Source organism: Sitophilus oryzae, unplaced genomic scaffold (assembly GCF_002938485.1).
Source record: "Sitophilus oryzae breed Bouriz unplaced genomic scaffold, Soryzae_2.0 scaffold_864_pilon_pilon, whole genome shotgun sequence".
Lineage (NCBI taxonomy): Eukaryota > Metazoa > Arthropoda > Insecta > Coleoptera > Curculionidae > Sitophilus > Sitophilus oryzae.
The window spans coordinates 10,043-22,420 of NW_022147488.1; the positions used below are offsets into that span (position 1 = coordinate 10,043).

Here is a 12,378-nt window from a genome sequence, read left to right on the forward strand (position 1 = left end):
TCTCTATCTCAGTTGGTTTTTACAGTACGTAGTCAACCTCCGATTGTTTGATCGGGTTAAAATGCAAAATGTGATATCTGTTCTTCCTAAATCTATGGGCTGGACACTTCTCATCAAAAAACTGGAATCTAAAAGAAAGGCATGTGAAGGTTTTTTCTAACGAATGGAATGTCAAAGAAAATTTTACCAAACCCTTTAAAGATCCTTTAAAATCTAAGCAATCAAAATCTATATGGGACCTTCAACCATCTATAGGATAACAAAATCACAATATTTTTCCCATATTGTGAAAAATACCAAATAAATTTAATTTTCCTGCCAAATAAATTTAATTTTCCTTGAATGCGTGCTTAAAGAGAGACTGATTAAAATTAACTGATTTTGTTTTACATGAGATCTCAAAACTTTAGTGGGAGAATTGTGTTGGGATCATTATTTCCAACATATTTTGTTTTCCCATTCCCATTTATTTTCAACATTCACCATGCACTCATAGTGCTTGTTAAAGACACATATTTTTTATTAAATGAAAACAAAAATAAAGCTCTATACATCATCATATAGATGAGGAGCTTGGAACATCCTCAAAAGGAAAATTGCACTCCTTCAACTCCCATTGGATGACATACCAAGAATGGAAAATTTAAAACATCTCATTATCTTAAATAAGAACTATCGGAAACAAGAAATAATCATCTTATCCGATAGTCAAGCAACATTAAAAGCGATCGACTCAGTATCCATCAATTCGAAGTTGATCAAGGAATGCCTAGAAAAGTTGTACAAATTAGGAAAAAAAATAAAGTCTTTCTACTCTGGGTGCCACAGGATAGACCAAGGGATAGAAGGTAATGAAAAAGAAACGATCTAGCTGGAAAAGAAACAGGACTGGCTGGACAAAAAAAATCCTGACCAAAACTGTTCTGCTTCACAAGTGACCAACTTAAAGCACAACACCACACCACACCCGAGCCTCAAAAAGAAGATAAAGTGGCATTCTAGATTTGAATATTGTCAAGGTCAAATGAAGCGCTAAACTGTATTATCGGTTGCATAACTGCATTACTGCTACATAACCGCAACGTGCATTGAGGAACCTGGCGAATTCGCCAGAAAGTAAAAGAAAATTACAGAATTCTTTAGAACGATCCAGAAACAATCGCCAGGGGGTATACAGGGTTGTTCACCACATACGACACGGAATATTGTAGCTAAACGATTAGATTTTTACAAATTTTAACTTTTGGGTTCGTTGAAAGACTATTAGAGCTACAATTTAGAAATAATTTTACAAGACACAGGGTGTCCCAAATAAGTAAAAAATGCTATAGTTGTATTTTTTTAAATTGAACACCCTGTATATTATTCTATTTTTAGATTCTATGATTGAAATAAAAGTAAATTTTATTAAGGTTTATCACACTTAAACCTTGCCGTTTTTGAAATATTTTCAATTTTGTGAAATTGCAGTAAAAATTTTAAGGCTTCATTTCTCCAAGGGTATCAAAGTTTTTAATACTAAATATTTACTGAAGTTTATTTATTGATCAGTTATTGTGTTGCAATAATAAAAATGATACTACCTTATACAGAGTGTCTAAAATTTTATTTTAAATAATTACTAGCTTTAAACGGCAATAACTTGTTTAATTTAAATGGAACGCCCTGTATATTTTAGGACAATCAGATGCATAATTTAATTGTCTATCAAATTGTCGTAGAAAAATGAATTTTCTTATAATTTAGACCTCATTTATCAATATACCCATGGAATATTAACATTTTAGATTGTTTTTAAAGCAACAAATGTACAAAATGTACAGGCTAGTAATATTATCGTTTGTAACAAAATGATAATATTACTAGCCTTTTTGTATACAAAAAGAAAACTATTTAAATCTTTATAAAAGAGTATACCATTAATTAAATATTGTCACAACCCATTTTGTGGGTTATGACTAGGGGCATAGCAAATAATAAATACTTCAATTTAATTAATCTACGAATAATAAAATAATTATAAAACTAAATGTGTACTTACATATTATATTTATGGACGAACATCATCACTGGCTCGGGGGTAGTGTCAGGGTAGTGCAACGCCAATGCCGGAATCTCGACCGCGACCTTATCGAACTTACTATCGACTATCGACTGTCCCCCAACAGGTGACATTTTTTGTATTTATTGGTTCGTTACGTCGAATCATCGAATCAGCATTATTGGTCTATCGGTGCGATGACCGGTGCGATGACCGCGTTAGTGCTGATTTGATGATTTTATAAATTCGTAGTATTGAAAGGAAATATTTTCGCAATTGCCAATTATGCTTATAACTTTGATTTTTAAAACTTTACTTTTGTTGCGTAAATGCCAATGAACTTTAATTATTTTATACTTCCTTTCAATCGAATTATTAATTTACGAAATATATTAATATTAAATATGTTATTTTATATATCGAATAATTCCATCCTTGACAATATACCACCATTATTTCCGCCCAAATACTAATTAATTACATTCTTAATTATGTTCGTGAATAAATTATTCTAAATAAATGTGTATTTGAATCAGAAATCAATATAATAATAAGTTATAAAAATGAATGTCTCTGTTGTGACAAATAAGCATTTGTCAAAAAATGAAATATCATTTTTAAGGTGTTACTTTTTACCACACTGTCTAATACACATAAAAAATTCAGTTTTTTAGTTTTTGGAGCAATTATTATTAATCAACGCAAAGAGTCAATTAATGTAGTTTGAATACTGGAATCATATTAATTGGTCTTCTTTAACAAATATTTAAACAGTTTTTTTTTATTTGTTAATGAAATAAACAAACTATATCGACAATATTAATATCTGTACTCTTTAAAAATTTTGTACATCTTTAAAAATAATCTAAAATGTCAGTATTCCATGGGTATATTGATAAATGAATTTAAAATTACAAGAAAATGCATTTTCTACGGAAACTTAAAGCTATAGGTAAAAAATGGTATAATACAATTTGATAGACAATTAAATTGTGCATCTGATTCTGATAAAATATACAGGGTGTTCCATTTAAATTAAACAAGTTATTGCCGTTTAAAACTAGTAATTATTTAAAATAAAATTTTAGACGCTCTGTATAAGGTAGTATAATTTTTATTATTGTAACACAATAACTGATCAATAAATAAACTTCAGTAAATATTTAGTATTAAAAACTTTGATACCCTTGGAGAAATGAAGCCTTAAAATTTTGAGTGCAATTTCACAAAATTTAAAATATTTCAAAAACGGTAAGGTTTAAGTGTAATAAACCTTTATCAAATTTACCTTTATTTTAATCGTAGAAACTAAAAATGTAATAATATACAGGGTGTTCCATTTAAAAAAATACAACTTTGATATTTTTTACTTATTTGGGACACTCTGTATCTTATAAAAATATTTTTAAATTGTAGCTCCAATAGTCCTTCAACGAACTCTCGAAAATTTACAATTTGTAAAAATCTAATCGTTTAGCTACACCTACAATACTCTGTGTCGTATGTGGTGAACAACCCTGTATAAGGCCCGCGCTTTGGCAGTTGGACCAGTCTGAAGTTTGAATATACCAGGATACATTAAAATACGCAACCAACCGTCCAATCAGATGAAAGAGGTACGTACCCTATCGTTGGGTATTGTGCAATCACGTAATGCTCATGTCGTATGACGGTTAAATCCTTGGTTAGAATTTTTGTTGTTGTTTTTACCTGTTTTTACAGTTTTTACTTTATTTTTCTATTTACATCAGATTTAGATTTTGTAATTGCCTATCAGACAATACGTATTTAGAAAAATAATAAGAATTAGGATCGTGTTTTTTTTTAAATCCTGGATATTAATTGGAACCCTTGATAACATTACTGCTTTTGATATAAAAAGTGCATTTTTGATTATTTACTTGGGCTAGGATATTAAAATATCGGTTGGATTGTACGACATAAATAGATGTAGGTATGATTATTTATATATATGTATGTATTTATAAAGCTTACTATCTGTTTTGCATTTTCAGTTTTTGATCAGACATTTCATTTTATTTGTGAAATGCCCACAAAAAAGCTTCCCATGATTCAACATCAGTGTGTTTGCTGCATAATGGATTATTCCTGCTGAATTTTTAGATCATTTGAAGACTACACGGAAAAAAACCAGATAATATGTTACATTTTTATAGAAATTGATAGCGAGACAGTTTTATAGGCAAGTGTTAGCATTATTCGAGGCACCATCAAAGAAAGCAATAATAATATGCTTAGTCCCAGAGATATTACAGCTTAGTTATTTTGCCCTACAGGAGAAAAACCAGAGTAGTTCACTCGTAATTGCATTTTCTCGGCTCCAGTTAAAATGAACAAAGCTGGTTTTTCCTGTGGTCTTCATTTGAAATAACGTAAATAAATGTTTATACATATGTATGTGATGATTAAATTGGTGTTAAGGAAATAAAAATGTTTTTCGATATTAATATATACCTATATATGTATATTTATTTTGAAATAAATTACACTTTTAACAGTTTAATGGAGTTTTTAAAGCCAGTTATAATATTTATATTTTAAAAACTTGAAATCATGTGGATGTAATCACGCATTAAACCACAGACTAACTTATATAAGTCAAAAAGTAGATTTTAGTGTTAACTTTATATAACTTGTAAGTAAAATAATAAATAAAACAAATATGAAAAAACCAACAATTCTAATGTATATATTAAAATACAGTACAATAATAGGTATCTGATACCCTCACTTAACGTAGAATAATATTCTACCCAACTCAATACTATGTCCAACATGAGTTTCAAATATATCGGGCCCTAATCGTTCCTGAAAATAATATTTTTTTACATTGTTATACCATATTCTAAACTATTTAATATTTCAGTCACTTAAAAAGTTAATTTGTATTGAATAATTGTCTACCATTAAAGCAAATTTGGACTAGTATTTTTAATGGGCATATTCTGTGTATGGATATAGGTACTTCCTCCAGATTTTGGGTTCAACCAATTTATTCTTAAAACCTGAAACATCTACGTATAAAAAATAGACAGGTTACTAATTATAATAAAATTTACCCTTAGAATTATACTTCTTTAACAAATAATTTCCATTGGTATACTTTTCCATGACAAGTAATCAACTTCCTAACATTTTTTAATTGATGTAATACTTCCTCATGATGCGAAAAGAAAATCTTTTCTTTAGCACACAAAGGACAAACGATATGTTGGCTTACTTTCAGATTAGTTACTTTTCCATAGATATCCTCATGTCAATTCAAAGACGATGAACATGAAAATGATCATCACATGAAACATCACAAACTAAAAACCTAATAAACAAGTTTATATTGAATATAGAAATAGATTTAGTGTTCTTACCTATTGTCGTCCAAATCCACGTTAATAGATAATTAATTTTTTGGATTTTTATCTTTTATTTTTAAATATATCTTTCGAACTACTGGTTTTAGTAATTATTAAATTAAACGAACTAAAAAGTCAAAAATAATAAACAATTCTCTTGTCAATTGTCAATTTTCTCCAGGCACCGAACATTATCGATAACGCACGATCTACGACGATTACTCCTTTGATCTGATTGGACGGTTCAATGAATTTTATAAATAGTTAGTTGTGTGTTTAATTAGTATAAATTGTGTGTAAATAGTAAATTTAGAAGACAAATAAATTCGTTAAGTATTTTATCGTGAGTTTAGATTAGTGGACCCACGGAATCCGTGACAATATAATAATTGGGTTTCTTCCATAACTAGTCTATGCTAACTTAATTCTTCGCTTGATTTCTGGTAGTAGAGATCCCGAGCTGTGTATTAGTTGTCCCAAACATATGTATTCTTCTACTATTTCCAGTTTTGTTGTTTATTAGAACGTCTTTTCTGTATACTAGTTCGTTGTACATTACTTTAGTTGTTTCTAAATTCGTTTTGGGACATGCTTTATCAAAATCATCCTTAATCCCCTTTAATTTTATTACAAGAGATAGTAACCAGGTTTAGTGTGTACAGTCCTTTACGATATGTCACGAACACCCATCACTGAAAACCCAATTTCACACGCAATTTCTCTTCAACTTACTGTGAGGAGGGGGAGTGCGGGTAAATCCGGACCCGAAGGTAAATCTTCTCGGATTTTATCTCTTCTAGTCCGTGCGGCTTTCGGTTCTATCGCCTATCCTGTCAAATCTAGTGTGAAAATAGTTTCGGCTTGATCTGTCACATATAATGGAAGCGGACAAAGGATTTCTAGGAACATATTATTCGTTTTGCTATATTTGTATGTGTATGTACAGTATGTGTAAAAATATTGGCTACTTAAGACGCATACACACCAAAGAAACATTGGCAAACAGGTTTACAAACGTTTGTAAATGCTTGTCAAAGTTTATATATGCTTGCTGTCCACACAGATTCAGCATTTTTACAACGGTTGTTTGCGTCATCAAGTTTTGTACCACGCTAAGTAGAGGTGTGTAGTTCGTGAACGAACTAGTTCCAATGAACTATTCCGACCCCGGAATGAGAGGATCTAGTTCCTGCTTTCTCAAATTCTTCGCTTCTATCATTATTTGAAACATTTTTCTTGTATTTGGGTTCTACCGCTACGACTAAAAAAACTAGTTCCTCGATCGAGACTATGACCGATATATAATAATATGCTACGGCGACGGATCGGCCAGCGCGATCGTAGCTAGACAGGAGTGGGGAGTGCCAGCCGTATGTTATCGGATCCGGACCTAAAGGAACTAGAGGCACTAAATAAAAGACTAGTTTACGTACGGCTCGGCCAGCGCGATTGATGCTAGGCAGGAGTAGGGAGTGCCAGCCGTATGTTATCGGATCCGGACCTAGAGGAACTAATTAAAAGACTAGTTCACGGGATTCTATTCAATCGGCAGATCCGACATATACAAGGCGACGACGATGGATTCAGCCTTGTCTATTGCCACAGCCGGCGTAATTACCACAGAAAATTGTCGTGGATACTGTTTTTGATTTTTAGTTTGTTCTTTGAATATTTTATGGGTGTGTTTCACTTTAGATCCTTATTAAAATTAAGAAATATCTTATAAAACGAAGTAGATATTCTGAATTTTTAGACAAAAACAAAAAGCTGAGGAAAAATGCAATTTTTCGTAAAATTTTCGTATTATTTGCTCCAATTGATTTGTGATATAGTTTTTTTAAACTCTGATTTGAGTTTCTTTTTTTAATTTTTTTTATCTGCAATAAAACTTACCTATATATTTGTAATATACACGTCACGTTATATTTCGTACATTTTAAATATTATACAGATCATACTGTGAATAGTTCTGACTGACAACGAAAGCTATAGGGATGTCAATGTTAGTCGGGAACTATTGTGAACTAAAGACCTAATTCAAGGAACTATTCCTCTGGAGGAACTAGAACTAAGGAACTAGTTCCACCCAAGGAGCTAGAATTCAAAAATATGCATTTTTAACAAATACTGTAACTTTTTTGCTATGGAAAATTTTGTATTTTTATGAAAACATTTCCAAAGCACCTTTTTACGTAAAATTTAATGGTCTAAGTATAATTCTGTTAAAATTAATAATTTAAGAGTTATCAACCCAAAATTTGATTTTTATATGGGACACCCTGTATATTTTTAATTCACTGAAAAGAACTTAAATAATCACCATTTCCAAAAGCTGCGATACAACAGAGCGTCAAAACAAAGTGAGGTTAAGCCCGGAGACAGTTGACAGAAGCGATGTTGACAGCGCCTCCTCAGAGCAATAACAGGGTTGTGTCGAACGATAACAGGGTTGGCGACTAGGGAACGTAAAAATTACGCGTCAAATAAACTATCCAGCCTGAACGAGAGGGAATCCGGTGATGATAGGCCAGACATCATATATTATATATAAAAAAGACATGTAACGAACTAAAAACGTTACAATATTTCTCGCGAAATTCATTAACTCAGTGAGTGTGAAAGATACCCTCGCATAACCGCTAAGTACTTCTAATTGTTGTCTACAGTATACGGGCAATTTAAAAATAACAACCTTTAGTCTTCTTCAAAGATCAAGAAATCCATAGGCGCTAAATCCGGCGGCCTCGACGGCCAATGGCTGGGACCTTGGTTAGCTATTCAATTGTTCTCGAAATTGGCTGGAAAAAAAATTGCTGATATTTTCAGCCTGTGAGGCGGTGCCGGCGCTTCGTCTTGCTGTAATAAATATGTTTTGGAGTTCCATTAGGGGTAGATCATCAATAAGGGATCCAAAGCCTACTAGCACAGAATATCTAGCTACGCAACAGAAGCCTCGTTACATGTATAAAATTGTAGGTAGCAAAAGGAGACAGGCTTTAAAAGCCTGTAAAAAAATTTCTAATTATATTCTGATTATGATATTGTCGCGCCATCTAGTATTCTATTTGTGCAATTTTAGCTCTTTCATTTCGAGTATTTTTCTGTTGCGTAGCTAGATATTCTGTGCTACTAGTTAAAAGGGGCGAACTTACTGTGTAAAAATTCTGTATTTCTAAGGGAACCCGAACAAAATATGAAGTGTGCTATATTTTTGGAAAGGTAATTTTAAGTTCTTATGAGTGAATTAAAAATATACAGGGTGTCCCAAATAAAAATTCAATTTTTCTGTTGATAACTCTTAAATTTTTAATTTTAAAAAAAATATACTTAAACCATTAAAGTCTTTGTAAAAACGTGCTTTGGAAATGTTTTCATAAAAATACAAAATTTTCCTTAGCAAAAAAGTTACAGCGATTTGTTAAAAATGCACATTTTTGAAAAACTAACTACGAAACGGTAACAGTACGAAACGGTAACAGACATCGATATGTGATTTTCACCATCATGTTTTTGATGAAAATTGAGCTCCAGACACCGATATTATTTTTAGTTTATCTTCTATAGAAAACAAAAGGTGTTTTCGTTTGCAATTGTCCAATTTTGCCCACCCTGTAGAGAGAAAATTAACAAAAAATGTTACTTATATATTAAAACATTTCTGTTTACTTATTTTGTTTAGGATAATATTGTTATTTTTCCTTTACGACGCGAGCAGTTCTATCTCAGCTAAACGTCTAAGATAATACAGTTTTATTGAGATTCATTTATCTTTTTTCTATTTCAGGCGTGACAAAACACGTTGGCGACGCTTTACTGCTAGAAAGGTCGCAAAGGACAGGCAGGGTCAACACGCTAGGCATCGCACCCTGGGGCATCGTGGAGAACAACCAGGACCTCATAGGGCACAACACTGAAGTGCCCTACCATTCCATATCATCGCCTAGGTGGGTAACGTTCTCTAAAGCTTCATTCGGAACCTCGCAATTAGTGGAATACATTAGTGGTTTCAATTAGCGTAGAAGTTTGTTTCTTTAATTTCAATGTAAGCGTTCAGAATGTCAAAATTAATGGTAGACATTTTCAATGAGTAGAAAAAGTTATCAAACTTTTAACTTTTCCACTAATTATACTTCAAACTTTGCGAGAAATGTCATTTTGGCCTTTAATTATCTTCCGTCAAGAGAAATTGTGGTTAGAAATCAAAAGTTGATTGTTTTATAAGCTGAATATTGGGCTTTCTCTCTGGATACAACCAAAGACATCTAAATGGGTAGACAGAACACTCCATTCATAAAACTCAATTTTTTAGAATCATACATGGTTTGACACTTTTATGAGAGTTAAAAAGATATGTGTACATAAATATGACAACACGGTTGAGTTTTGTCTATCTTTCTGTCATTTGGCTCTATCAGTGGCGTGACGGTGGCGTGACTTTTTTTATCAAAAATTGATGAATTTTATCAAAAATTGGTTGGGATTGCCTCAGACCAATTTTCCAATATAACTAGTTTTACCTGAGGTGGGCAATTCCATGTACGACGTTAATTTTCTTATATATTTTAAGTGATTAAATTACTGAAAAAACTCTCATCGTACGCCTCAAAAAAAATCAAATTTCTTAAAAAATTATCTTATATTATCTAAGTTAGCCAGATTTCGCGAAAGAAGTTAGGGATAAATTATTAGAATTAGTTTGCAAAAAATCTTTAATAATTGCATTTTATATGAAGAGTTGCCATGGAAAAACATAAGAACGCTAGCTCTGGGCCTGGTGCGCGTCATTTACTGTTGTTGTCAAGCGTTTGTGTACTGGTGTATGTTTGTACCAAATCTAAGTAAAAATTACTTTAATTTAATTACAAATATAGCTCAACTTTTTGTCCCGTGAGTAATCAAAAAAGAAAAGTTTTTATATTTGTGTCGTTATTTCTATAGAAAACCCGTATAAAGGGAACCAAACTTATAGTATATTGGTTAACATGTATTGTCAATATACAGTACGTCTGTCCGTTCTGTAGGTACGGGGTATCCGTGAGAGGGGAAACGATATTCTCTCGATGTTTTTCGTAAAAAAATAGACGACGCGTCCTATCAATAAAAATTCGACAAATTTGCAAGTAGCCAATAAAATGAGTGGGCGGAGCGATTTGCGGTGACGCACTCGTCAAATCGACGTATAAAATATATTGCTGTTTCTTTAAATGTTTTTTGTCCGCATTCCTTTCATAGACACAGATCCAGCAGACGTACTATAACTTAGTTTTTTAAGATTCTTGGAAATATATTTTTTTTAAATTTGTTTAAAATATGCAGCATAACATTTTGCTGTAAACGTGCTTTTTTAAAGAAATGCGTTTATTATTTTACCAAAAATATCAAAAAACATAATTTTACTAACATTACAGGACTTATCGCCAGTTCTATTACTTATTACTTAATATCGTCTTTTTTTAAAAATAATTGTTGAAAACATCAATACAAAATAACGGTCATAGGTTTCTTTTTATTTAAGGATGGCAAAAATTAAGAATCATGAGAGGTAGGCACGAGTTAGGAGTCACGTTAAAAAGTATCGAGACAAAATTAATGCGGACAAAAATTTAAGGCAAGCGTATCTTAAAAAACATGCCGAGAATTAAAAAATTAAGAATTGAAAATTAATATAATTGAAGTTTAAAAATTATAAATTTATAGAATTGAAAATTAATATAATCCTAATAAATTCCGATTAAATTGAAGCAGCTAAAATTAAATTAGATGGAAAATGGAATCTAGTTACAAGAGTACCAAATACAACAAGTTTTCATAGTTTTAGGAATTTTAGTAATTATCAAATTGAGGTTAGAATTGAACTATTAGTTATCAAATATTATGTTATTTTTTTGAATCTAAATAAAAATTTATATTAAAATCGTAGTGTCCCGTGAGTAATCAACAAATTATTTATATCCCAAATATATCTGTATCTTGTAATAAAGCTACAGCAAATTAATTTTAAGTTCAGCACATGTAAGTTCCTAATTCCACTTAATGTATTTTATTTTATATAGGTTCAGAGAAAAAAGCTATTAAAAACAAAATTTAAAAATGTCCCGTGAGTAATCATAGTTTTTTATTAATGTTTTAATCACTATAAATTTCAATATCTTGTTCTGTAACACAACAGTAATTCAAACTATTGTCTGTTAGTCTGAAAATAATAACCTAAAACTTTACCTAGCCCATATGAGGGACAAAATACACTTTCTTGAAATTTTGTTGTTATTCTAAATGTCCCGTGAGTAATCATGGAATTGCCGAGGTCGAACTGTGGATAACTCTAATTTCACAATCGAAAGCGCCAACAAATAAGAAAATATACGTATTTTTGTAATAATCTACTAAAAGTATCTAAAAAAAAACGTAATGACACTTACCGTCGAAATATCAATTCCGGGTTAGAATAGTCCACCTTTTTACAAACTATGCACTGGCGAACCATCGTAGATAGTTTTCTTTGCAATAAACACTAATAATTATTAGAAAGTTGTTCAAAACAAAGTTCAAAAGCTACAAAAACTTTCAACTACCGCAGAAAACTCACAACGCGCTGTCAAATATAAGTTGAATGAAAACAAATGAAAACGTCAAATGTCAGCGTAGTTCCTACAGATTTGGACAATTTCGTAATAAAGATGAATCCACAGCGATGCCGCTAGTTGTCATTGTAATTTCCTTAATATAATTTAATTACAACACTAAAAATAATTTTAAAAATAATTAATAATCCTGGCACAATCTATGTCAATGACATCGAAATAAATTAGACCCGGCGACTTACATTTTGGCGAAATCCATCATTGCCTTAGAAAATTGCATGTATGCCAAATTTCCACTACCGGCCGCATTTAAAATGAAATCTTACCTACGTATACGTACGGGGATAGCTAACCCACATTGTAAACCAGGAATTCCATAATTCCA

At 31.4% G+C, this 12,378-nt stretch overlaps 1 protein-coding gene and 1 long non-coding RNA gene across 2 annotated transcripts in view; one reads left to right on the forward strand and one right to left on the reverse strand.

Moving 5' to 3' along the window:
- Positions 1-4,727: 4,727 nt before the first annotated feature.
- Positions 4,728-5,656, reverse strand: LOC115890431. The gene is made up of 3 exons (XR_004051639.1): positions 5,428-5,656; positions 5,122-5,378; positions 4,728-5,067 (listed from the first exon to the last, which is right to left on the reverse strand). It is a non-coding gene; the product is annotated as an uncharacterized LOC115890431 (long non-coding RNA).
- A 429-nt stretch (positions 5,657-6,085) lies between these two features.
- The window catches only part of LOC115890402 (transient receptor potential cation channel trpm-like), a 134,586-nt gene continuing 128,293 nt past the window's right edge, over positions 6,086-12,378 (forward strand). The window contains exons 1-2 of the mRNA XM_030910630.1: positions 6,086-6,182; positions 9,197-9,356. Of these exons, the coding sequence (XP_030766490.1) occupies positions 6,086-6,182; positions 9,197-9,356 (257 nt within the window). The remainder of the gene's footprint in view (positions 6,183-9,196; positions 9,357-12,378) is intronic.